Source organism: Paroedura picta, chromosome 5 (genome assembly GCF_049243985.1).
Source record: "Paroedura picta isolate Pp20150507F chromosome 5, Ppicta_v3.0, whole genome shotgun sequence".
Lineage (NCBI taxonomy): Eukaryota > Metazoa > Chordata > Lepidosauria > Squamata > Gekkonidae > Paroedura > Paroedura picta.
The window spans coordinates 9,339,748-9,367,363 of record NC_135373.1 but is presented as its reverse complement, the minus strand read 5'-3'; the positions used below and the strand labels follow the sequence as shown (position 1 = coordinate 9,367,363).

Here is a 27,616-nt window from a genome sequence, read left to right as displayed (position 1 = left end):
GGGGAAGTCGTCCTCTTGGAAGGGGGATTTTCTGCTCTTCTCTTTCCGCACTGAAATTCCCCTTACTGACTCCTCGGAAAAGGGTTCAACAGATGTCGAAAGGAGGGCAGCTGGACGCAAGGCACCATCAAATCACCTCGAACTTGGGAAGATTTTAACCAGGCTGGGCATGACGGATTTCCTTTCAGGTATCCCTTTATCCTCCCCCCCCTTCACAGAGATGTCTACTGTTAGAATTGCCAAATTCCAGGTGGGGCCAGGGTTGCCAGCTCTGGGTTGGGAAATACCTGAAGAGGTTGGGGGTGGAACTAGGAACGGGCGGGATTTGGGGCAGGGAAGGCCCTCAGCAGAGTAAAATGCTATGGAGTCCTCCCTCTAAAGCAGCCATTTTCTCCAGAGTCACTGTTCTCTGCCACATGGCGATGAGCTGGAAAATCAGGGGATCCCTATGTCCCACCTGGGGACTGGCAACCCTAGGTGGCCCCAGATATCTCCCAATATTCCAACCAATCTCCAGATGACAGTGATAAGCTTCCCTGGAGAAAATGGTTACTTGAAGGGTTGAGTCTGCGGTATTGCACCCTGGTGTAGTCCCTCCCCTCTCCAAACCCCTCCCCTCCCCAAACCCACCCCTCACAGTCTCCACCCCCAGAATCTCAAGCTGTTTCTCAACCAGGAGCTGGAAACCTTATTGCCCAGGACAGAGAGGGCAAGAACAAATGTTGTTGGAAAAAAAAATCTGCTGCACAGTAAGATAAGGAAGCCATATCATTGTCAGAGCCATTCCGCACAGCGTTAATGTTGCTGAAGTCTTACCATTGTGTAACGCTATTTTTTAACATTACGCATGACGTCGTACACAATCTGCAACACTCCTGCAACACTCCCGCAAAAATCGTTTCTTTGTAGCACTTTTTGGGGAACCCCCCAAAAACTCCTAGCAAGAATGTCTCGCACCCGAGCTTCCGGTGTTGTGATAGCCATTTCTTTCCCCATAAACCGGCAAAAGCAACAAATAAGCAATGCTTCTTCGGCTGAAATCCTTCCACAAGCATTTGTCTGTAAAGTTTCCGAGCACAATACAGTCCCTTATTTGACACTGCCTGTAATTTTGGCCATATATTGCACCCGAGGGGATTTTTTTTTTAAACTATAAGAGCGTGTAAACGATTAAGCGCCAGCTCCCACGCCAGTGAAAAAGGTCTTTCTGATACATCGAATGAACAAATATGCGTTGCTACAGGTATTTTCGGGTTTTTAAAAAACAGTTTTTAAAGGGAAGCACGGACACAACAGTTCATTGGCTGTTCTTTTTGATTGATGGCGAGGGGCGGGAGGAAGTGTGGAAAAATATTGCCTCTTTGGTGCGATTCCGGCAAGACCATAAACTTATGCGTTACGAGAATAGCACTAGTGGAAGAGCCTTTTTTCTGAGAAAAATGGCTGTGTGCATTACCGAGACCTGCTGCTATTAATTGCAGTGCTTTTCGATAGCGCTCAAATTTTACTACATTGGTGGTTGTGCCGAATGGCCCTCAGAATGGCCTATAGCTCTCCTGCATTTTTTCTCATCATTAAAATCGATGGTCTCCCAAAGCTGCCAGTCCTCAATGAGACCTGAGATCAATTCCCCTGGAGAAAATGTCCACTTTCATGCTATGGCCTTGAACCCGGATGAGGTCCCTCCCTTTCCCAAACTCTGCCCCCACAGGCTCCACCCCCGAAATCTCCATGTATTTCCCAACCCAGCCTTAGCAACCTTACACACCGATGTTGTGTCACTTAGATGACAAAGCTGTAAATTCTTTATTACTTCCTCTATTCCCTTCAAAAAGCATCTGCTGCAGGTTGGCAAATACGTGGAGATTTGGGGGTGGAGCCTGAGGAGGGTGGGGTAGGGATAGGGATGTGTACCTTGGTTCGGCCCCCTCGGCAATCACCAAAGCCAGAGTGGGCGCGTAGAAGGCCTTGGGCTTCGGTGCTCACTGAGGCATCTGAACCAAGGGGCACATCTCTAGGTTGGGGAGAGGGAGGCACCTTGCAGAGTATTGCAGGGATTCCCATCCAGGGATTGGGATACCCCTAAGGGTCCATGGAGGCACTAAGGGGTTCCTTGGCCTTTCCCCTCCTGCCTTAATGGACTTGGCCACAAGCTAGGGAACTACCCGTGTCCAGAGCCAGCTTGGTGTAGTGGTTAGGAGTGCGGACTTCTAATCTGGCATGCTGGGTTCGATTCTGCACTCACCCAGGTGCAGCCAGATTGTGACCTTGGGCTTGCCCCAGCACTGATACAGCTGTTCTGACCCAGCAGGAATATTAGGGCTCTCTCAGCCTCACCCACCTCACAGGGTGTCATGCAGGGAGGCGTGGCCATCTGACCAATTCTGAGGCTCCTCGAAGCCTGAGAAATTATTTTAGGGGGCTCCTCCATGGTCCAAAGGTTGAAAAAAGCTGGTCTAATACCATGGGGTCCACCTTCCATGGAATCTATTTCCTCCAGGGGAACAAGTCTTTGTGGCTTGGAGATCCATTACAATTCCTGGTGATCTCTAGCTGCCACCTGGAGGTTAGTACCCCTAATGCCTCCTGGCCTGCGATGACAGCTAAGCCTCAATGGCCACACCAAAGATGGATGGCCAATCTCATGCTGTTTCCATCCAGAATGGGTTTTAGAACCCAAATAGTCTGACGGGACACTTGGAGAAGCTCCCATTCGATGATTCTATGATTGTAAGCCCTCTTGACACCGGAGGCGGGGGGGGGGGGAATCCTCATTTGGGGCCACACAGGCCCTCAGATTTCTGCCCAGCAATGGAATCAGAGCAGGCCAGGGTGTGGCAGATGCACGTGGGTTGGATTCCGGTCCCATTCCGCACTTGTGGGATAATGCATTTCCAATGCCATTTAGATTTTCCTAATTTGCCCAGGAGAATCCAGCTGTAAAAGCACGTTGAAACCAATGTGCATCCAAGGGGGGTGGGGTGGGAGGAGGCAGGCTTTCCTTTTGTCTCTGCTGCTTGCTTGGCCCCGGCTTGTAATTATGGTGTGTGCCCATAATAACCGGTCCAGAGGTCTGTCTTTGACCACACTGTGAAAACAACTTTGTGGAGCCAGCAACTCAGAGCAGACAGGTACCAGGGAGGGGAGAAGGCCGGGGGGATATATAGCAGCAGTTAGTGGCTGTGAGCCGGGACTCAAGACCCACCTTCCCCCACAGGGACTTGGCTTCCCCAGCCCTTTCCTCTCTCTTGCCAACCAGGGCAGGCCAGCTCTTGGCCCCCATACAGGCTGGCTGGCTCCCTGAGGTGGATGGAGACAGTTTTACGCCAGCTTGCATTTGATAGATCTAATTTTTGCAAGTCAGCAGTCCTGCTGGGAAAAGATGGGACCCACATGTCTGCAAGTGATTCCAGGGGCCAGCCAGGTCGTCAGGGGGATGGGCTGTTCCAGGGGTGAAACCAGAGGCACAGGGGGATCTCTGGGTCTGGAATTCTAGAGGATTCTTCAGACTTAATTCCCTGGGGTTGTCAGCTTCAGGTTGGGAAATTCCTGGAAATTAGGGGCTGGAGCCAAGGGAGGGCAGGGTTTGGGGTGGGGAGTGAACTCAGCAGGTTAGAATGCCATAGGCCGACATGGTCAAACTGCAGCTCTCCAGATGTCCATGGACTACAGTTCCCATGAGCCCCTGCTGGCTCACAGAGAGTTTGATTTCGCGCTCCCCCACATGCAGCCAGCTGGGTGACCTTGGGCTCGCCACAGCATTAAATCATAGAGTTGGAAAGGACTTTCAGGGTCATCTAGTCCAACCCTCTGCACAATGCAGGAATTCACAATGACCTGCCTACAGTGATCCCAATTTCATGCCCAAATGATCCCCACCACTACCAAAAATCTCCAGAATCCAGCCTGGCCTGGATAAAATTCACCTACATTCCCACAGCGGCAATTAGCAATTCCCTGGGTATGCAAGGAAGGGCCACAAGAGACAAACACTGGCAGATCCCTTCCTGCCCACCCACTCCCAATCTGCCTAAGTCCATAAAATCAGCATGTCTGTCAGATGACAGCCTCTGCTTAAAACTTCCAAAGAAGGAGAACTCACCGCCTCCCAAGGAAGCCTGTTCCACTGAGGAATCATTCTGTTAGGGACTTCTTCTGAATGTTTAGCTGAAAATTCTTTAGGATTAATTTAAACCCATTGGTTCTGGTCTGACCCTCTGGGACGACAGAAAACAACTCTGTTCCATCAGCCCCTCACGTATTTGAAGATGGTTATCACATCACTTCTCAGTCTCCTTCTCTCCAAGCTAAACAGACCAAACTCCCTCAACCTTTCCTCGTATGACTTGGTCTCCAAAGCTCTCACCATCTTTGTAGCCCAAACCTCTCACAATCAATCAATCAATCAATCAATCAATCAATCAATCAATCAATCAATCAATCAATCAATCAATCAATCAATCAATCAATCAATCAATCAATCAATCAATCAATCAATCAAATAAGGGCCCACCTGGAGTCTGGCATCCCTAGAAAAGTGGGGTGCACAAACCAATTCTTCTTTTCTATTCTCCCTCTGCCCTCTGACCTTCCTGGTACGTGGCTGGGTTAGAACAATATTGGTCTGGGATGGAACCCCTTGACCTCTTTGTGGATGGCCCCTCGATGCCTTAGAGAAGGTCCACCCAGCCTGAGCCTGGGAATGCTGGCTCAGCAGCCAGCGGTTGAAGTGTTTATCCTCAGGTCTGGGGCTGATGCTGAACATCCGGGAACTTCCTGGGTTGAGCCAGTTGTTGGAGGTTTTGGTTTATCTAGCTTTGTTTTCTTAATGATAAATCCCCCCTCTCACTTGAATCATTTTTGTAAAAGTTTAAGCCAAATAACAAAGCCTTGATGGGCGCCCAGCTGCCCCATCCTTCTGAAAAGAAACGGGTTTCGTGACTAAGTGCCACTTCCAAGTTTGTGGTCTCCCCAGTGACCTTGTTTGTGTCTTGAGGCTGGGCAGAGAACCCGAAATCTTTGGCAACCAGCTGCATCTCTAACCACTAGCAGAGCTGACTCCATGATTTTTTGTGTGTTGGGGGGGGGGAAGGGGGATGACTTTGGACAAGAAGTCCAGGGTGTGCCGGTTACCCTCTCTCCTAGCCCTTCATTTGCCTTCTCCCTGTAAGCCCGATCCACCCTGGCAGATGGAAGGGATACCAAAACTGCAATTGATTTTTTTTTGCTCATGAAACAATAGCAACTTGAATGGAGTTTTCTGCTGAGGCGGTCCAGTAAGTGAGCTTCAAGTTGAATAAGGATGGGCATGGTGGGACTGCAATTGTCATATGTATTCAGAGTTGCCACTTCTCCCCTGGCCACTGGTAGGAGATGGAGGTAGGGCTGCCAGATCTAGAACATAAGAATATAACAGAAGTCAGGTTGGATCAGGAGTAACACTCTGTCACACAGTGGTCAAAACTCAGGTGCCACCAAGAGGTCCACCAGCAGGCCATAAGAACACATGAGAAGCCATGTTGGGTCAGACCAATGGCCTATCCAGTCCAATTGTGCCGCAGAGTGACCAAAACCCAGGTGCCATCAAGAGGCCCACTAAAAGTAAAGGTAAAGGTATCCCCTGTGCAAGCACCAAGTCATGTCTGACCCTTGGGGTGACACCCTCTAGTGTTTTCATGGCAGACTCAATATGGGGTGGTTTGCCAGTGCCTTCCCCAGTCATTACTGTTTACCCCCCAGCAAGCTGGGTACTCATTTTACCGACCTCGGAAGGATGGAAGGCTGAGTCAACCTTGAGCTGGCTGCTGGGATTGAACTCCCAGCCTCATGGGCAGACAGCTTCAGACAGCATTTCTGCTGCCTTACCACTCTGCACTACAAGAGGCTCATGAAGAGGCCCACTAGCAGGGCCATAAGAACGTAACTGAGGAAGACCCTTCTCCTTGAGAATGAGTTAAATGCCGGGCCTTGTTTTGATATTGGCATTTCTGTTTGAGAATAAAGAAGACTATAGAATCATTGAATCATAGAGTTGGAAGGGGCCACACAGGCCATCTAGTCCAACCTCCTGCTCAACGCAGGATCAGCCTCAAGCATCCTAAAGCGTCCAAGAAAAGTACGTATCCAACCTTTGCTTGAAGACTGCCAGTGAGGGGGAGCTCACCACCTCCTTAGGCAGCTTATTCCACTGCTAGAGATTCTTTGTTTCCATATAGCCATTTCGTCAGCTTTCCTCTCATCCATAATCTCCAGGTAGGACCTGGGGTCCTGGAATTACAGCTCATCTCTAGGCCACAGACATCAGTTCCCCTGGAGAAAATGGCTGTTTGGAAGGCAGACACAGCCTATTTGGAAGGCAGAGGGGAGAATTTTCGGGAGGGCTTCTCCTCGTATCTGAGGTTTGCCAAAGCACCTGCCTTCTGGAGATGCCATTTTCTCCAGGGAAAGTGAGCATGGGAGATCTCCAGGACTCACCTGTAGGTTGGCAACCGGGCACACTGTGGAAACTTGCCCTGACCCTCCCTTCCTCCTCAGACATGGGACATTTGGCGGGAACAAATGGCAACCAAAATTACTGCATGGGTCCCCCGTGCCCATGCCACCCACCCACCCACCTCTTCTTTGAGCTGGACGCATGGCGTGGACGCAGTGCTCCCAGGCGTGGAACCATGCATTGCAGCAGTCAAGCCAATGGTGGGTGTTCAAGGCTTGCTCCTATACCTTGTGCTGAGGACACACCATGGACCTTCGGGCTGTAGAGCTGAAGGGGGAGGTGGGAGACGGTGGCCCTCAGCTGTGTGTGTGTGTGTGTGTCTGTCCACAATTCCCAGCCTGCAAAAATGCCTATTTTCCCTGAGAGGAACTGATCTCTGTCCAGGGGTGGCCAAACTGTGGCTTTCCAGAGGTCCATGGACTACAATTCCCATGAGCCCCTGCTGGCAGGGGCTCATGGGAATTGTAGTCCACGGACCTCTGGCAAGCTACAGTTTGGCCACCCTTGTAGCAGGCTGACGATCACCCTTAGGGCTGCTCAGAGAGTTTTCGCTTGTGTTAATGAAACCTGCCCCCATTCCTCATCCCTCTTTCCCCGAAGATTGGGGCTGCTACTAGCTTTGAGAGAGTATGAATATGCAGAGAGTGTTAAGCGCCAGGCTGCGTCAATAATAAAACAGTTTTGATTCAGAAGGGAAACAACTATGGTGAGAGAGAGAGAGAGAGAGAGAGAGAGAGAGAGAGAGAGAGCTCTACAGTCTAACTGTTGTCTGCAGTCATTCTCCTGTTGTTCAAGTGCTGTCCTGGAGGCAAGCAGGAAGCGTGCTCAAAAAGCAGGACATCTCCTATCGAGCTAATCAGGACATGGGAGGACATAATATGAAAATCCCCAGAAAGTTGTTATCCTACCTAGGCTGAATATAAATATCCTCTGATGCCCCCACAGGACAATATATGCTGAATGACACACCCTGCAGATCTTTCATATCCCAACATAGTCCTTCGGTGTCCTCCCCATTGACCCCACTCCCTCCTCCTTCACTCCATTTCCCCACTCTCACACTCTGTGGCATCTTTCCCATCAGAGGGATGGGTGCTTCCCCACACCCAGTTCTGGGTTGGGAAATACCTGGAGCTTCAGGGAGGGTGAGGAGGGTGGGGTTTGAGGAGGGGAAAGACCCCATCAGGGTACACAGCCATACAGATGCCAGCCTCCAGGTGGGACCTGGGGATCCCCCTGGAATCACAGTTCATCTCCAGACAACAGAGGTCAGAATCGTCTCCCAGTTCTTGGGGAGGTGGTTAGGTTGCCAGCTTCCAGGTGGCACCTGAAGATCTCCTGGTATTACAATGGATCTCCAGACAACCAAGATCCGTTCTCTTGGGGAAAATGGACTCTTTGGGAGGTGGGCTTTGTGGCATTGCACCCCGCTGAGGCCTCTGTCCTCCCTGGGTTGCAATCCCCAATCTCCAAGAGTTTTCCAACCTGCACCTCCCCATTCCCTAATGGTGGCCAGAGGGGACCTGGAATTCTTACCACGGAGCCCCCCCCCTCCAAAGAAGACGATTCTACAGGTCCCAGACATTGTGTAGGATTGCTCAAGTCAGAAATAGAGTTCTTTGAACAACACTCTCTTTCAATCAATCAATCAATCAATCAATCAATCAGTCAGTCAGTCAGTCAGTCAGTCAGTCAGTCAGTCAGTCAGTTTGTGTGCCTGCCATAATGTTGTACCTGCTTTCCGTGTTTCCTTGGAGGATCTGCCAGGGAATTCCAGCCTCTCAGCTCCCCTCTACTAGATTCCTCCCCTCAGAGCTTGGATCTCTCTCTCTCTCTCTCTCTCTCTCTCTCTCTCTCTCTCTATCTATCTATCTATCTATCTATCTATCTATCTATTGTCGTTCAGACCAAAATTCAAATACACTTGTAAATTAAAAACTGAAGCAGTTCAAAAAGAGAGAAAACAACAATAACAGTATAAAAGATTAAAAAGTCTGACATCACAGGAACTTTAAGGTGTTGAAATCAATATTTTAAACACTGGCTTTCGTGTGGCTTCACTCCTGGATCTCCGGTTGGGGGGGGGGGGTTGTTCAACAGAAATGCAACCTCTGGGCCGGGCCAGGGACCTTCCTCGACTTCCCACTCCCTTCTCCCTCTGGACTCCATTAAGTGGATCAGGAGATGGAGCTTGCGGTGAGCCGATCTTCTGGAGTAGGAGATTTGCAGAGTGGAGAGGCATGAAGAAAACAGCAAGGCAGCCGTCTCCTTTGGAAGGAGCCGGAGGCAGGGCTGGAAGAGTTAACCGACCTGGCCTCTGTGCCAGTTTTCCTTGGGCAGCCCAAAAAAGAGAAAAGAGAAATTGCACAACCGGCTGTGGGCATGGGAGTGTTCCCACTGGCCGCACATCCGTCCATTTCCCCAAGAATGCACACACCCAGCCGGCGCCCCCCCCGTGTCCTGCAGGAGCCCATCCCATTTTCAAAGAGCTTCCAGCCGGGGCAGACTCCGCAGGACAAGAGGAGACCCTCAGACCCTAGGCGGGCAGGACAGTGGCTGAGCGAAAGGTGGGAAAAGGTGAGGCTCATGGGTGGCATCTCTGGGGTGGGGTGGGGGGAGCGGAGCCTGTGATGTGTTCAAGCTGGGCTGATCTATTGTAGTCTCCATCCATAACAATTTTTTTAAAGGTTTTACTTTAAAAAATGTTTCTTTTTCTCCCCGGCAGACAAATTACACACATGGCAGAAACACAAAACCATAGCAAATCTAGGTCAAAATAAGCAAACCGCTCAATGTTTCGGGATGGGGCCAATTTGTATGGCTAGGAAAGGCAGAAGTTTTGTAGTGCTGCAGAGGTATAGGGTAATGGTCAGAGCGGGGAGTTCGAAGCCAAGGAAGTCCAGGTCCGAATTCCCTCCTGTGCTGCGGATGACCTTGGGCCAGTCACATGGTATCCTCTTCACAACCTCACAGGGTTGTTGTGAGAATAAAGCAGAGCAGAGGATACAAGAGGGAAGTCCTTGTGAGGGTGGGAAAGGTGGTATAAATGAAGTCCATAAGAAGATGCTTGAAAAAGAGACCCACTCTGAAAATGTTGGTTGTTGGGCAAGGAAAATAAGGGACTAAACTCCATTCTCAGGCAGCATTGAATGGTTTTCTCGTTCTTGTCTTCATTCATTATGAATAACAGAGGAATAACAGGGGGATTTCATACAAACCCCTTGTAGACAGTCAAGAGAGAGAGAGAAGCATTGAAGTACAAGATGATTTTGTCTACTTCTTTGTGATTTCTTTCTTTCTCGTGTTCCTATTGGCTGGATCTTTCTTTCTTTCTTTCTTTCTTTCTTTCTTTCTTTCTTTCTTTCTTTCCCTCCCTCCCTCCCTCCCTCCCTCTTTCTCTCTTTCTCTCTTTCTCTCTTTCTCTTCCTTCCTTCCTTCCTTCCTTCCTTCCTTCCTCCCTTCCTCCCTCCCTCCCTCCCTCCCTCTCTCTTTCTCTCTCTCTTTCTCTCTTTCTCTTCCTCCCTCCCTCCCTCCCTCCCTCCCCTGCCTGCCCGCCTGCCCGCCTGCCTGCATGCCTGTCATAATGTTGTACCTGCTTTCCATGTTTTCTTGGGGGACCTGCCAGGGAAGAACTTAGATCCCAGCCTCTCAGCTCCCCTCTACTAGATCCCTCCCCTCAGAACTTGGATTAGAATCCAGAATCGCAGCCAGTAGAACCCCACGGTGTGGTTAGGAGTACCCAAAGCAGTCTGGAATACGACTTCTGTTGAAGAGTGTTCCACTCACAGAGTGGATACTCATTTTTGGAAGCTTAAGGAGAGGTTCATTCCATGCCATGGTCTGTTGTTCTAAGCCTGCAAAAGTCTTGCAAGGAATGCATGTTGAATCTAAGGTTGCCAACTTTGGGGTGGAAAATTCCTGGAGGTTTGGGGGCACAGCCTGGGGAGGGTGAGGTTGTGGGATGGGGGGGGGGACGAGCCTCCAAGCAGCTATTTCCTCTCAGGGAACTGATCTCTGCAGTCTGGAGATAAGCTGCAATTTTGGGAGGTCTTCAGGCTCCCCCTGGAGATTGGCAACCTTCCCTTTACTCCCTTGGCCTTAGCTTAAGAAGATCTATAAGCTGTAATTGTTCCTATCGCATCAGGCTGAAATCAAAGCAATATTGAGATGGAAATAAATCCTTTAGAAGAGAATTTGCTTGCCCATGGTTATTGCAAGGGATAGCATTCCAGTGAACCTGGATATCTGCGATTAGGGACTTCCACATTGGGTGTTAACCCCTTCCTCTCCCCCATGCTGTTTCCACAGCTACAGTAACTCTCTAGAGTGAATGTTTGCCTTTTCAAAGGAAACCTATTGGTAACTTATTGGTACACAGAAGACAGACCTAACTTGGGTGGTTGAGGCTAGCCTAATCTTGACTGGTCTCAGAAACTAAGCAGGGTCAGCTTGGGTTTTATTTGGCTGGGAGACCACCAAGGAAGGGCTGTAGACAGCGTTTGAATAAGTGGAAAGGGTGAAGTACCAGGCTGTTGAAAGAATAAAATCATGTTATTGATGAAGAGAAACAACTCTGTACAGAAAGAGAGATAGAGAGAGAGACCTAACTAGCTGTTGTCTGCAGTCATTCTTCGATTGTTCATCTGCTGTTCTGGAGGCAAGCAGGGAGGAAGTGGGCTCAAACAAGCAGGAAGTCACAGGAGGAGATGATTTTAAGGGGCTTTTTGCACGCCTTCAAAATAGCACAATGGTTGCCAATTGAAAACGCTACTGATTTGCCGTTTTGCACAACGTCGTCGACAATCTGCCACACACCTGAAACCAATCTGCAAAAAGCGCTTCCTTGTAGCGCTTTCAGGGAAATCTCCAAAAGTGGATTCACCCTCCGGAAAGCGATACGCTCCTGCAACCAATCTGCAACACTAGCGAAAAAGACCTGTGCGTTAACATTGTTGCGGTTTCTACAAAGTCCCTCCCCCTGGCTCTCTCCTCTGATCTTCCATTTTTTTTTTCTCGGAGCGAGCGGGGATAAACGCACCAGTGAGCCTCTTTCTGTTTAGAGGCTTCCCTGGCTTCAGTCCCTCCCCTTTAGTCACTAAGCACAAACCACAGAAAAGCACGTTTGCTGAAATAAAGTCCCTTTATTTTTTACACATTAATTCAGCCGAAAATCGGGCCCGTGAGAGCGGGGGGGGTTTCACTCGGAGGAAGCGTGGCAACGATCAAACGACAGCTCAAACACACCAGGCAGCTGGATGGGTCTCTCCGTTGCAACAAATCTACCCAGATTCGTTGCTATGGGTCTGTTTTTTTAAAAAAAAAAACCCTTTCTTAAAGGGAAAGGGGCTGTTTGGGAGCATGCTAACGGCTGCCCATTGGCTGCTTGACGGCCAGGGGCGGGTCGAGCTTGGCAATAGCGCTTCCTTTCTAGCGATTTCTGCTGAGACCGGAAGCCTGTGGGAAACGCTACAAAACGCAACTGGATTCCACTACAAAGGCAGGTATGCATAACGACGAATTCCACTACTTTAAATGGCGATTTTTCATTCAGTGACCAATTTGCAACAAAGATCCCGGTGCGTAAAGCCCCTAAAGGTTCCTAGTCCAACCATGCTAAAAACATATCTCCTCTGATGCCCCCTACAGGTCACTTTTTATATTCTGCTCAATCACGCACACTGCAGATCTGGCATACACCAACAAGGGTTGCTCTATAGAGCGGGGTAGTCAAACTGCGGCCCTCCAGATGTCCATGGACTACAATTCCCAGAAGCCCCTGCCAGCATTCGCTGGCAGGGGGCTCCTGGGAATTGTAGTCCATGGACATCTGGAGGGCCGCAGTTTGACTACCCCTGCTATAGAGCCTGTAGCAGCCAGTCACCTCTGAATGCCTCTTGCCTAGGAAACCCCCCTGGGAGGTCACCATAAGTTGACTTATGGTTCATCATATAGAGAGCAACTGGTAGAGTAGAGAGATTTGACCCGATCTGATTTTATCCCACTGCCAACTCATTTAGCCTTAAAAAGAAGGCTCTGGGCAATTTTGGATTGTAGATTTCTATTTTGGCCTTTGGCGGCAAGCTGCTTTCTCGAGGTTTCCTCCCTAAGCCGGTGCAGATTTGGTGATGTCTCACTGGCTGTGAGCTGTTTCTCCGAACAGATGGCTTCCCCCATCGGGCCCGCGTGACGCCCAAATGCTCAGCCGACGCCAGCGTCTCGCACAACAGTGCTGCCGCCTTGCTCAGAGCCAGTGGAAATTTCGCAAACTGAGCAAGACGAACCAAGGAAAGAGGCAATCACTTCATTGCCGGATTTCAGGGTTGGCTTCATTTCTACCCTGCCTCCCTCCCCCCCCCCCAACTCAGAGCCATTTGCATTGTTTTCGTCTCCTCCATTTGGAGCTGAAGGTGTGGACTGTCCACGCAGTTAGCATCCCCGGCAGGATTGGGATTCGAACCTGGGTCTCCTGGACCTCAGCCTGACATGCTACAAGGTGCCCATCACTATCCTGTACTCCTTGACTGTCTACATGTCAGCTTGGAGTTGCCACAGGGAAATCTGGCAGGAATTCACCCCCACAATGGAAGTCCTTAGCGAGAGGCCAGGGGTAAGTCCATTGTCGGGGCAAGCAAAACTCGGCCCAGGAGCATTTCTAAAAGCAGCATTGTTTATCCTGCCACATGCAGGGGATGGGCTCAAGGCTTCTCTTGGTAGCAAAGAAGAGTGGTCCAGTAGTAAAGGGAAAGACGGAACATCTTTGGAGCATACCAGGGTCCATCCCGCACATATTAGATAATGCAGTTTCAATACCCTTTAGGTTTTCCCGGGCCTATTCTGCACACAATAGATAATGCACTTTCAATGCACTTTAGAAGTAGAATTTCCTGCTCCGCACAGGAAAATCCAGCTGCCAAAGCACATTGAAAGTGCATTATCCTATGTGTGCAGACTGGGCCCTGTTCAGCACAAGAAAATCCAGTTGCAAAAGCACGCTGAAAGTGCATTATCCAACGTGTATGGAACGGGCCCAGGTGAGGTGGTGCAAGAGGGGTTGCTTGATTTTAGAAATATGTTTCTTAAAGGCATCCCTGAATATCAGCCCTCAGCCCTGAACTAATGCAACACCCTTAGAAAGACATGAAGAGCTGGGATTTTTATACCCGTTTTTCACCAGCTGGACCGAGCGAGCTCCAAGAGAACTGCTTTTCAATAACAGCTCTGAGAGGACTGTGACTAGCCCAAAGTCTCGCAGCTGGCTGCATGTGGAGGAGTGGGGACACAATCGCCATATTAGAGTCTGCTGCTCTTGACCACTACACCAGACCAGAGTTAACCCTCTGCCCATCTTTTAAAGAGGTTGGCAGTGCCACTCCATGGATAGTTGCTCTGTTCTAAACCCACTGAAGCCAGATAACAGTTGCCAACCTCCAGGTGGGGCTGAGAGAGCTCTAATAGAGCTGCTCTGTGAGAACAGCCCAATGAAAAGTGTGCCTGGCTCAAGGTCACCCTACTGCCTGCATGTAGAGGACTGGGGCATCAAACCTGGCCCTCCAGATGAGAGTCTGCTGCTCTTAATCACCACACCATGCTGGCCCTCACAAGGGTGCTGTTGAGCATAAGCAGAATGTCTTTTTTCCAGCCAGCTGAAACACTTTGTAAGAACCAGCTACACCTGAATATTAGCCGTCTGATTGGGCAGGGAGTGTGTGGGTGTGTGGCAGAACCCAGGAAGGTCACTGTGCCGGTATATATGCTAGCACCCATTGTATCCCTGGGTGATTCCCAAGGGCCTTTGAGGGAAGTCACGGAAGCCCATCTTGTCCCATCTTGGTGGGCTGCTTGGAGAGATGTTGAGCAAATGATGCTGTGCAAATCCCATGTCAGATGTGCTGCTGGTGGACAGAAGAGAAACTGCCTGGGCTACCTCAACTCTATATAGCTTAGATTCAAATGAGTAGCTGTGTTGGTCTGAAGTAGCACAATAAAGTCAAAAAGTCAATCCTGTTACATTACTAAACTGTGACACAGTTTACTAATGTAACAGGATTAACTTTTGCTTATGTATTCCTACTGTTATGACTGTCAGTTCTTAGTCTAACGAAGAGTGCTTGCACTCGAAAGCTCACGCCTTGAATAAATCTTTGTTGGTCTTAAAGGTGCTACTGGACTCTTTTTCCCCCTGTATCGCTTAGATCAGCCTTTTTCAAACTTTTGACTATGCAGGAGCCCCTGAAATAAATTTTCAGGCTTTGAGGTCCCCTGGAAGTGATATCAGCTGGCCACACTTCCCTGCCACACACCCCGGAAGTAGCATAACCATCCACACTCTTTGCCCTTCTTTCACTTTCTCCCTCCACCTACTACTACGGTGGCTTTGACTCATGTAGGCCGGAAAGAAGGGCAGGAGCTGAGAAGCCATATCATGCCACTACCGACTCCTCACCCCTTTGATTTTTACAACCACGGCCTACCCACCAAGACCTTCAACGGGAGCAGCAAGTTACCCAGCCTGTGGCCAAATCCATTTAGGCAGAGGGGAAAGGCCGTGGACCCCCTCTGAATTTCCCGCGGACCCTCCAGGGGCCCACGGACCCCTGGTTGGGAATCCCTGGCTTAGATTAATGGCATTGATGGTCTGAAGCAGTAGAACATAGTATGAGTCCGGTGGCACCTTGAAGACCAATGAAATTGAATTCTGGGCATCAGCTTACATGAAGAAGTATGCATGTGCATGGGGGCCTATACCCAGGTCTATGGTTGAGGCCGGTGCGCTAAGGAAGAGCTCCAGGACCCCACCCCCCCTTAGGATATTCAGATGACGGCTTGGGTATTATCGTCTCCCCTCCTTTCCTCATTTAGAACAGGGGTAGTCAACCTGTGGTCCTCCAGATGTCCATGGACTACAATTCCCAGGAGCCCCTGCCAGCAAACGCTGGCAGGGCTCATGGGAATTGTAGTCCATGGACATCTGGAGGACCACAGGTTGACTACCCTTGATTTAGAAGATTATGTTAGGGGGAATGGGTTGAGTTGAGTTGTACTGAGATTCCGCCGTAACTTATGCATTTGTTTTTTGATTGTAATTTTCGTCTGTGGTTTACTGGGGTTTTTATGCACATTTTGTAACCCACCATGAGTCTTTTTGGGAGTGGCGGGTAAGAAATGTAGTAGTAGTAGTAGTAGTAGTAGTAGTAGTAGTAGTAGTAGTAGTAGTAATAATAATAATAATAATAATAATAATAATAATAATAATAGGGAAAACCGTATTGGTCTTTAAGACCAACAAAGATTGATTCAAGGCGTGAGCTTTCCTAAGATGCCGAGAGGCCCAAATCTTATTCTATTAACTCTAGAGTGTTGCTCTACTCCCATCTAGAGGCCAGATAGTGTGTAGCTCCTTCTGGTGCTTCCCTTTTACCTTCAGGGAGGGAAAGCTCTTCCGAATGTCAGGGGGCTGTGAAGAGGACAAACTGCTTTTGAAACCTTGGGAGTAATTTGATGATTTATTATGCAATCTGGGGGCTCAGCAATGACCCTTTTGAGATCTAGAAAACCTGAGGGCCTCTGCAACTATGCAATATTGCTTGCGGGGCAAAGGGTAAGGGGAAATTTGCAACTGGAAAAATAACCCCCAAATAATTTTGTATCTTCTTCCACCAACAGGTCGTCTCCCTAAGAGTTGCTGCTTTGACTGGTCCTGTCCATTGTCATACCATTGTCATTTGCATAGTGTTTTGAATTTATTTATCTACTTCATTTAGACCCTGCCTTCTACCCTTACAGGGATCCAACACTGTGTAATTCATTTTTCTCTCCATTTTATCCTCACAAGTGATCTTCTCCAGAAATCACAACATTTCCAGGTGACAGAGATCAGTTCAAGTAGACTGTTTCTGCACTAAGAGACAGACCTTGTTTCGGCCTCACTTTGGATTTCCTTTGGATGGCTGCGAGTCGACTCTAGCCCTTCCGCATCTAAGCTTCCCTCCCCTTATTTCCCAGGCAGAAATTCGTGACATGCTTTCCACACGGAGTCCAACAGTGGCAGCCTCCCATCATGCTTTGCTCCCTTCTCCTTTTCAGAAGATGCATTTTTTGCAAAATGGTGCCTGCTTGCGCCTTTGTTTTTCTTAGAATCATAGAATCATAGAATCGTAGAGCTGGAAGGGACCCTATGGGTCATCTAGTCCAACCCCCTGCACTATGCAGGACACACACATCCCAATCGCTCATCTACTGTCACCTGCCACCCCCTTGAGCCTTCACAGAATCAGCCTCTCCGTCAGATGGCTATCCAGCCTCTGTTTAAAAATGTCTTTTGCCCCTTAATCCCACCGTTCTGCACTCTCAGTCATCTCCCCCTTCCTCCAAAGGGGTCCTGAATGTAATTTTTTTGAAAAACATTTTAAAAAGTTGTTGTTGTTAGGTGCGAAGTCGTGTCCGACCCATCGCGACCCCATGGACAATGATCCTCCAGGCCTTCCTGTCCTCTACCATTCCCCGGAGTCCATTTAAGTTTGCACCTACTGCTTCAGTGACTCCATCCAGCCACCTCATTCTCTGTCGTCCCCTTCTTCTTTTGCCCTCGATCGCTCCCAGCATTAGGCTCTTCTCCAGGGAGTCCTTCCTTCTCATGAGGTGTCCAAAATATTTGAGTTTCATCTTCAGGATCTGGCCTTCTAAAGAGCAGTCAGGGCTGATCTCCTCTAGGACTGACCGGTTTGTTCGCCTTGCAGTCCAAGGGACTCGCAAGAGTCTTCTCCAGCACCAGAGTTCAAAAGCCTCAATTCTTTGACGCTCGGCCTTCCTTATGGTCCAACTTTCGCAGCCATACATTGCAACTGGGAAGACCATAGCCTTGACTAAACGCACTTTTGTTGGCAGGGTGATGTCTCTGCTTTTTAGGATGCTGTCTAGATTTGCCATAGCTTTCCTCCCCAGGAGCAAGCGTCTTTTAATTTCTTTGCTGCAGTCCCCATCTGCAGTGATCTTGGAGCCCAGGAAAATAAAATCTGTCACTATCTCCATTTCTTCCCCTTCTATTTGCCAGGAATTGAGAGGGCCGGATGCCATGATCTTTGTTTTCTTGATGTTGAGTTTCAAGCCAACTTTCGCACTCTCCTCCTTCACCCGCATCAACAGGCTCTTTAGTTCCTCTTCACTTTCTGCCATTAGAGTGGTATCATCTGCATATCTGAGGTTGTTGATATTTCTCCCTGCAATCTTGATCCCAATTTGTGACTCCTCTAATCCCGCATTTCTCATGATGTGCTCTGCATACAAGTTAAATAGGCAAGGCGACAGTATACAGCCTTGCCGAACTCCTTTCTCAATTTTGAACCAGTCAGTGATTCCATGTTCAGTTCTCACTGTTGCTTCTTGACCTGCATATAAATTTCTCAAGAGACAAATAAGATGCTCTGGTATTCCCATCTCTTTAAGAACTTGCCACAATTTGTTGTGCTCCACACAATCAAAGGCTTTAGCATAGTCAATGAAGCAGAAGTAGACGTTCTTCTGGTACTCCCTAGCTTTCTCCATGATCCAGCGTATGTTGGCAATTTGATCTCTAGTTCCTCTGCCTCTTCGAAATCCTGCTTGTACTTCTGGAAGTTCTCGGTCCACATATTGCTGGAGCCTAGCTTGTAGGATTTTGAGCATAACTTTGCTAGCATGAGAAATTAGTGCAATGGTGCGGTAGTTTGAACATTCTTTGGCATTGCCCTTCTTTGGGATTGGAATGTAAACTGACCTTTTCCAATCCTGTGGCCATTGTTGAGTTTTCCAAATTTGCTGGCATATTGAGTGTAGCACTTTTACTGCATCGTCCTTTAAGATTTTGAATAGTTCAACTGGAATGCTGTCACTACCACTAGCTTTATTGTTGCTCAGACTTCCTAAGGCCCATTTGACTTCACATTCCAGGATGTCTGGCTCCAGGTCAGTAACTACCCCATTGTGGTCATCAGGGATGTTAAGCTCGCTCTTGTACAGTTCTTCTGTATAATTTTGCCACCTTTGTTTAATCTCTTCTGCTTCTGTGAGGTCCCTACCATTTTGGTCCCTTATCATACCCATCTTTGCATGAAACGTTCTCTTCATATCTCCAAATTTCTTGAAAAGATCTCTGGTCCTCCCGATTCTATTGTTTTCTTCTATTTGTTTGCACTGTTCATTTAAGAAGGCATTCTTATCTCTTCTAGCTTTTCTCTGGAATTCTGCATTCAATTGGGTGTATCTTTCTCTTTCTCCCTTGCCTTTCACTTCCCTTCTCTCCTTAGCTATTTGTAAAGCTTCCTCAGACAGCCATTTTGATTTCTTGCATTTCTTTTTCTTTGGGATGGTTTTAGTTGCTACCTCTTGTACAATGTTGCGAACCTCCGTCCATAGTTCTTCAGGCACTCTGTCTATCAGATCTAATTCCTTAAATCTATTTGTCACCTCCACTGTGTATTCATCGGGGATATGATTTAGTTCATACCTGAGTGGCCTAGTGCTTTTCCCTACTTTCTTCAATTTAAGCCTAAATTTTGCAACAAGAAGCTCATGATCTGAACCACAATCAGCTCCTGGTCTTGTTTTTATTGACTGGATAGAACTTTTCCATCTTTGGCTGCAGAGCACATAGTCAATCTGATTTCTGTGTTGACCGTCTGGTGATGTCCATGTGTAGAGTCGTCTCTTGGGTTGCTGGAAAAGAGTGTTTGCTATGACCATTGTATTCTCTTGACAAAATTCTACCAGCCTGTGCCCTGCTTCATTTTGTACTCCAAGCCCAAACTTGCCAGTTATCCCGGTTATCTTTTGGCTTCCTACTTTAGCATTCCAATCCCCCATGATGATAAGCACATCATTTTTGGGCGTTGCTTCTATAAGGTGTTGTAGGGCTTCATAGAACTGATCAACTTCATCCTCTTCAGCAGCAGTGGTTGGGGCGTAGACCTGGATCACTGTGATGTTGAATGGTTTGCCTTGGATTCTAACTGAGATCATTCTGTCATTTTGGGGATTGTATCCCAAGACTGCTTTTCCTACTCTCTTATTGATTATGAAGGCTACTCCATTTCTTCTGCGAGATTCTTGTCCACAGTAGTATACCTGATGGTCATCTGAATTAAATTCACCCATTCCTGTCCATTTTAGTTCACTGATTCCTAAAATGTCGATGTTCAGTCTTCTCATTTCTTGTTTAACCACGTCCAGCTTGCCTTGATTCATGGATCTGACGTTCCAGGTTCCTATGGAATAAAAATCTTTACAGCATCGGACTGTCTTTTCGCCACCAGTTACTTCCACAACTGAGCGTCCTTTCGGCTTTAGCCCAGCCGCTTCATTCATTCTGGCGCTACTCGTACTAGCCGTCTGCTCATCCCCAGTAGCATATTGGACACCTTCCGACCTGAGGGGCTCATCTTCCAGCGTCATATCGTTATGCCTATTGGAACTGTCCATAGAGTTTTCATGGCAAAGATACTGGAGTGGTTTGCCATTTCCTTCTCCAGTGGATCACCTTTTGTCAGAGCTCTCAGCTATGACCTGTCCGTCTTGGGTGGCCCTGCACGGCATAGCTCATAGCTTCACTGAACTACGCAAGCCCCCTTGCCACAACAAGGCAGCGATCCTTGAAGGGGGTTTAAAAAGTTATAACATTATAATACTGCTGTGTTAGACGGCAAGACTGCTTTGTTACAGAGGAGAGCGATGAGGATGATCTGGGGCCAAGGGACCAAGTCCTATGAAGATAGGTTGAGGGACTCGGGAATGTTCAGCCTGGAGAAAAGGAGGTTGAGAGGGGACATGATAGCCCTCTTTAAGTATTTGAAAGGTTGTCACTTGGAGGAGAGCAGGATGCTGTTTCTGTTGGCTGCAGAGGAAAGGATGCACAGTAATGGGTTTAAACTACAAGTACAACAATATAGGCTAGATATCAGGAAAAAAATTTTCACAGTCAGAGTAGTTCAGCAGTGGAATAGGCTGCCTAAGGAGGCAGTGAGCTCCCCCTCACTGACAGTCTTCAAGCAAAGGTTGGATACACACATTTCTTGGATGCTTTAGGATGCTTTGGGCTGATCCTGCGTTGAGCAGGGGGTTGGACTAGATGGCCTGTATGGCCCCTTCCAAGTCTATGATTCTATGATTCTAACTTAGAAACAACGTTGTAACACGATCACCTCCTTTTTATTTAAAAAAAGGTAGATTTTGTTAGCAGAGTAAATAAATCATTGATATGCACATGCTGTATTTATTTAAGGAACAACCATACTGGATAGTGCAGAGGAGAGATAGAGATAGGCTGCCTACATAGCTGGCTGGCAGAGGGAGAATGAGGGAGACGCTTCTGAGAAGATGCAGGAAATTGCCCCTAAGAGTAGCAATCTGGAGACATACAAGAAAGACACTTAACAGGAGAGAAAGGTCCTGAGCTCACTGAGATATAATGGTCTGCTTGCTGCACCAGACATTGCCTATTCCAACAGATTTTTCAGAATGGAGGGAGGGAGAGGGGAAGATAGCAATGAGGAAAAGGGGCATTTCCAAACAGTTCAAAATGGAGGGTGTGTGGAAAAACCCAATTCTGCGCATTTCCGCATTTGGCAGCCCCCTTAGACCCTGCTTAAAAAAAACGAACAAACAGTCAAGTCAAGTTTATTCATACGTGCACAGACCAGAAAGCAGATAAAACTTTCAAACTGTAAAATTAAAACCAGCAGGATTCTTTGGTATGGGACAAGTGAGGGGGCAATTCGGGTCTCTGCCCAAAGAGGGAAATTTCAGTGTTGAAATGGACAAAAAACTTGATCCTTTAAAAATGCAAATCAGAACGATATCCTTAGTGCGGAAACAGTCCTGGGGAAAATGGCCCCTTTGGAAGGGGGACTCTGCGGCATTCTACCCCTTGAAGTCCCTCCCCTTCTGAAACCCCACCCTCCGCAGGCTCCACCCCTCGAATCTGGTGATTCTACCTGAGTTGGTGATCCTACCTGTGGGGTGGGTGAGGCTGAGATTGTGGGACTGGCCCAAGGTCACCCACTGACCTTTCCTGGCAGAGTGGGGATTTGAACTTGGTCTGACACTCTGACTGCTACACCCGTCCGTCTCTCTACTCCAGGGGTAGTCAAACTGCGGCCCTCCAGATGTCCATGGACTACAATTCCCAGAAGCCCCTGCCAGCAATTGCTGGCAGGGGCTCCTGGGAATTGTAGTTCATGGACATCTGGAGGGCCACACACTGGGGCATGTAGACTTTTCCAGGCAATGGTTTGTCTTCTCCCACTGCTGAACTACGCAGGATCTAGTAGTGTGCACAATTCCAAAGCATCCTATAGGGGGCACCAGAGACGTGTGTTTAGCATAGTTGGAATAGGATCTTATTGGTATTTTTCAAATGTTCTCTTCCATGTACTGATGGGCTCACTTGTAGGCTGCCTGCTCCTTTGAGCACACTTCCTCTCCGCTTGCCTCCAGAGCAGACAGAATTAATGAAGGACAGATGGTCAGGATTACTTGGTCTCTCTCTCTCTCTCTCTTTGAGAGCCAGCTTGGTATATTGGTTACGAGCAGCATGCGCTAGTCTGGAGAACAGGGTTTGATTCCATTCGAGGAAAAGAGCAAAGGATGTTGCGGAACTACAGAAAAATAACAAGAATTAGATATATGGGCAAGGGGGGGGTGGCCAAGTTGGACAACAAGGCAGTGGGTGATGACAGCCTGGTTTGGAGTAGTTATCATCATGAAATGAGGCAATTTGCACCCCGCTTTTCTCCTCAAAGAACATCAAAGGCCATTTAAAATAAAAAGGGTCCAATGTAGTGTCATGGTTAAGAGCGTCGGCCTCTAATCTGGAGAACTGGATCTGATTCTCCACTTCTCCGCATGCAGCCAGCTGGATGACCCTGGGCTATTCACAGTTCTCTCAGAGCTCTGTCAGCCTCACCTACTTTACAGGGTGTCTGTTGTGGGGATAGGAAGGGAAAGGTTTTTGTAGGTCGCTTTGGGTAGTGAAAAGCGGGGTATAAAAACAGCTCTTCTTCTCTGTCTTTCCTTTCCTTTCCTTTCCTTTCCTTTCCTTTCCTTTCCTTTCCTTTCCTTTCCTTTCCTTTCCTTTCCTTCCCTTCCCTTCCCTTCCCTTCCCTCCCCTCCTTCCTTCCTTCCTTCCTTCCTTCCTTCCTTCCTTTCTTCCTTCCTTCCTTCCTTCCTTCCTTCCTTCCTTCCTTCCTTCCTTCCTTCCCAGAGTTGTGTCATAATAAAGCAGTTTCATCCTTTTAAGCAGACTGGTGCTCCGCCCTTCTTGCAAACTCTGCCAGCACCCACTTCACGTACCTGCATGTCTTCCCTACAGGTCTGCATCCAAAATGGCCACCAACACCACTTGGGAAGAAGACATTTATGGAGAATACGAGGACTATGGTGACTCCGAAGATGACCTTGCTCTCCGTAACGCCATGCACACTCTCTCCATGGTGGTCTACAGCATCGCCTTTGTCCTAGGGGTGGTGGGAAATGGCCTGGTCATCTTTGTCACCGGCTTCCGCATGAAGAGGACCATCAATACCATCTGGTTCCTCAACTTGGCCATCGCTGACTTCGTCTTCACTTTTTTCCTGCCGCTGAGTGTGGCCCACATAGCCTTGGGCTTCCACTGGCCTTTTGGAAAGGCTCTCTGCAAGCTGAACAGTACAGTGGCCTTCTTCAACATGTTTGCCAGCGTCTTCCTCTTGACGGTCATCAGCATGGACCGCTGTATCTCAGTGGCATGTCCAGTCTGGGCCCAGAACCGCCGCACCGCCCGGTTGGCGTCTCTGGTGGCCGTGGGGGCCTGGGTAGCAGCCCTCATGCTCAGCATCCCGCATCTCGTCTTCCGTGACACCAGGAAGTCGCCCACCAATGAGAACATCACCCACTGCTACAACAATTTTGCCTTGTCCACCGATTTTCAGTCAGAGGAAGTTGTCAACCTGGAACAATATCGACACCGAGCCATGGTGTTGACCCGTTTTGTGGCTGGCTTCCTGGTGCCGTTCACCATTATTTTGGTCTGTTACGGCATCATTGCGGCCAAGCTGAAAGGAAACCGGCTCGCCCACTCTGGGAGGCCCTTCAAGATCATGGTGGCTGTGGTCTTGGCCTTCTTTCTTTGCTGGTTCCCTTACCATGTCTTCTCCTTCCTGGAGATGTCGTTGGCCACGGTCACACCTTGGCAACAGACTCTTCTGGTGGTGGGAGCGCCCTTGGCCTCAGGCTTGGCCTATCTCAACAGCTGCCTGAACCCTTTCTTGTACGTCTTTGTGGGGCAGGATTTCAGAGAGAAGTTACGGATGTCCGTCCTCGCGGCTTTCGAGAGTGCCTTCAGCGAGCCCTCAGCTCAGGTTTCCCTGCCTTTCACGAAGAGCAAATCTAGCTCAGGTTTCGACCATCACTTGGTCTAGAAGGCCCAAGTTCCGGGCTAGGACCCTCGGGCAAAAGTTGATGGGGCAGAGATTTTTTTTTTTTAAAGGTAAAGGTAAAGGTATCCCCTGTGCAAGCACCGAGTCATGTCTGACCCTTGGGGTGACGCCCTCTAGCGTTTTCATGGCAGACTCAATATGGGGTGGTTTGCCAGTGCCTTCCCCAGTCATGACCGTTTACCCCCCAGCAGCAAGCTGGGTACTCATTTTACCGACCTCGGAAGGATGGAAGGCTGAGTCAACCTTGAGCCGGCTGCTGGGATCGAACTCCCAACCTCATGGGCAAAGCTTTCAGGCGGCTGCCTTACCACTCTGCGCCACAAGAGGCTCTTTTTTTTTTTAATTCTCTCAAATGTGGAGAATGGGTTCTAGAATCTTCTGAAGAGCCTGCACCTCATCATCCCTCTTTTCATAGGTGCAAGAAGGGGTATGAAGTGATCTTGTGAGTTAAGTTCTTTGATAGGTTCAGGCCCTCATTACACATTATGAAGCTGTTGTGTTTGCCTTTTCCTGTGCAACTATGGGTCTACTCCAAGCACTGCCTCTGGCCCCATATTTATACGAATGGGAGTAGGAGTGATCAAGCATAACCAGCTTGTGTTTTGTCTATCATACAGTGGGTGTTGCCATTCTTTTAACAGCCCTCTAATGAGGTTTTAGGAAAGTGCAGGCAGAAAGTTCCCAGAACCCCCTTCCAGGAAATTCCTGGGTATTTGGGGGTTGAGCCTGAGGAAGGAGGTGTTACAGGAGGGGCAGGCCCTCAGTAGGGTAGAATGCGGTATGGGCTACCCAGCCAGACTGGTATAGTGGTTAGGACCACGGACTTCTAATCTGGCAAGGTGGGTTTGATTCTCCACTCCTCCATCACATGCAGCCAGCTGGGTGACCTTGGGCTCTCCACATTACTGATAAAGCTGTTCTGAGTGAGCAGGAATATCCGGGCTCTCTCAGCCTCACCTCCTTCACAGGGTGTCTGTTGGGGGGAGAGGAAAGGGAAGGCAAATGTTATTCGCTTTGAGACTCCTGTGGGTAGAGAAAAGCGGCATATAAGAACCAACTCTTCTTCTTCTTCTTCAGTTCAGCCATTTTCTCCAGGGAAACTGAGGTTTATAATCTGGAGACCAGTTGTCATTCTAGGAGATCACTAGGCCCCCACCTGGACCCCGGGAAACCTATTCCCCTCCTTTCCCAGCCACCAGTCCTGCATGTCTTCCATCCCTCACCCCCTCGCATGCCTCCCACCTGCTTGTGTGTCCTGGTTTTAGAAGCACTTCCACTGCCATGCTCACTGTTGCCTGCAGACCTATCCGCAGTGGCCTACTGAGCATACAGCAGAAAGCATGATTAGTGGAGCACTAGAAAGTGAACGGGCCGAAGGTCCTGGCAGCACTGGGCCCATTCAGAAACTCCGGGGCCCAGTAGCTTACCCTCCCCCTGGGCGTGTTGAAGGGTTTGAAAATGAAGGAATCGAATCAAACAAATGCTGGTTAAATAATCGATATTTGTAATACTAATAGGAGACATTTGTGCTATTGTGTTTGTTAGAAATCAGCCCCTGAAAGCAGGGGACTTATAGATGCTGTGTTAATACTAATATTCGGTATTTGGGGTCCCTCTAGGCAGAGGATATGTATAAATCCAACCCTCTGGCCGGAAAACTTTCTCAGATAACCCAGTGGCCTGTTACAGATAAGCAGTCTGCCACAGAAAGCAGAAGGCCCCAGTGTCAGAATGGAAGGCAATTAGATGGGTGATATGGTGGAAGGTATTGTCAGGAGAATATTAACAGTGCTATATGTTATTGGAAAAAGAAAGATAGCAGAAATACCTTCATTGGCAGAAAATAGATCAGTAGAGAAATAGTAAGAAGGCTGGCTGATGTCATAGCTGATGTCTGATGTACGTCGTGGTCTATGTTTAACTCAAGATAGATAAACTTTCTGTATAAATGGAAAGGAAAGGAAAGGAGAGGAGAGGAAAGGAAAGGACACGCAGTAATGGGTTTAAACTACAAGTACAACGATATAGGCTAGATATCAGGAAAAAAATTCTTCACAGTCAGAGTAGTTCAGCAGTGGAATCGGCTGCCTAAGGAGGTGGTGAGCTCCCCCTCACTGGCAGTCTTCAAGCAAAGGCTGGATACACACTTCTCTTGGATGCTTTAGGACAGGGGTAGTCAACCTGTGGTCCTCCAGATGTCCATGGACTGCAATTCTCATGAGCCCTTGCCAGCAAATGCTGGCAGGGGCTCCTGGGAATTGTAGTCCATGGACATCTGGAGGACCACAGGTTGACTACCCGTGCTTTAGGATGCTTTGGGCTGATCCTGCGTTGAGCAGGGGGTTGGAATAGATGGCCTCTATGGCCCTTTCCAACTCTATGATTCTATAAATACAGCCAACTAACAGCATAGTTTTCTCTCTGCTCTTGGTGGAGAGCTGTCCAGTAGAGCTTCTTGACCAAATAAACTATGCTGTTTTTCTGAGACATTGCCTCCTTCCTGATTGGGACTGGGAAAGAGAATGGGGGACAACATCATTGATGGCCACCCTACCTCTAATTACTAATGGTTAATGTGGCAATTGGAGGCCTTGAGTGACTTATTGCTGTATGGATTAATCAACCTAACCCTACTTTGTCTGTCAGTATTTCTGTTTTATTGCCTTCCACCAACCCCCTCCCCCAAGGAATTTAAAAATATATCTGTATGTAATCTCTATATATCACCATCTCCCTATATTTGCTGTTAAAAACCTGACTCGCCTGATATTTTACTTTTTGGCTGTATCACTCTTTTGGTTCCATCTTAGCGAGCAATTGCCTTATCAATGGGAGGAAACAATGGGGAGTATAGCTTCCCCGTTCTCGTCTGCCTCTTTATGCAGGGTTAATGGGACTGCTTACTTCTCTCCACCATCTTCCAGGGCAAGAAAGATAAATGAGTTGGCAAAAAACCACATGGACTTGTATAATGTATAACGAAGCCCTCAGGATGACATCTTGCTAGATATGTGTTGGTTGCATAAATGACAGTTCTATAATTCCTCCTTCTTTGCCTGTAAGAAATGGCTGTTTGTGTCACTCTATGACTGTCTTCCCCATAACAACCTATGGATGTGAAAGCTGGACCCTGAAGAAGGAAGACAGGAGGAGAATAGATGCTTACGAATTATGGTGATGGAGATGAATGCTGCAAATACCATGGACGGCCAAAGTTATTTAGATAGTTTTAGAGAGGAGCAAACCAACCATGTCATCAGAAGGCAAGATATTACGGCTAAAGATCACTTACTTTGGACACATCATGTGATCAAACGCCCTACAAAAATCGCTAATGCTCGGCGTGGTCAGCGGCAAAAGGAAACGTGGTTGCCAAAGGATCCGCTGGCTCGACACGATCAAAGCCAACACAGGGATGACCATGAACCAACTGAAAGAAGCAGTCAGAGACAAGGGCACATGGTGGAGACTTTCCTATAGAATCGTCGAGGGTTGGACACAACCGAACAGATGACATCATCATCATCATCATCATCATCATCATCATCATCATCATCATGACTGCATCTCTTGTCTTTTAGATGCTGAGTAAAACTCTGTTCCATTCTGTGGGCTTTATTTAGAGTAACACTGATTTTTTTAAAAAAATGCTGTTTATGATTTTAAAATTTCTGTTGTT

General features: G+C 48.2%; 1 protein-coding gene across 1 annotated transcript; it reads left to right on the top strand.

Annotated features, from left to right (window-relative positions):
* Positions 1-27,471, top strand: LOC143838946 (chemerin-like receptor 1). Its single transcript, XM_077340842.1, has 3 exons — positions 1-188; positions 22,833-24,379; positions 26,862-27,471. The coding sequence occupies exon 2, from the start codon at positions 22,846-22,848 to the stop codon at positions 23,917-23,919; it is 1,074 nt and encodes a 357-aa protein (XP_077196957.1). The 5' UTR covers positions 1-188; positions 22,833-22,845; the 3' UTR covers positions 23,920-24,379; positions 26,862-27,471.
* Positions 27,472-27,616: the final 145 nt, after the last annotated feature.

Bases quoted from the DNA above. Each gene is read 5' to 3' on its own strand.
- LOC143838946 (XM_077340842.1), top strand. From the start codon at position 22,846: ATGGCCACCAACACCACTTGGGAAGAAGACATTTATGGAGAATACGAG.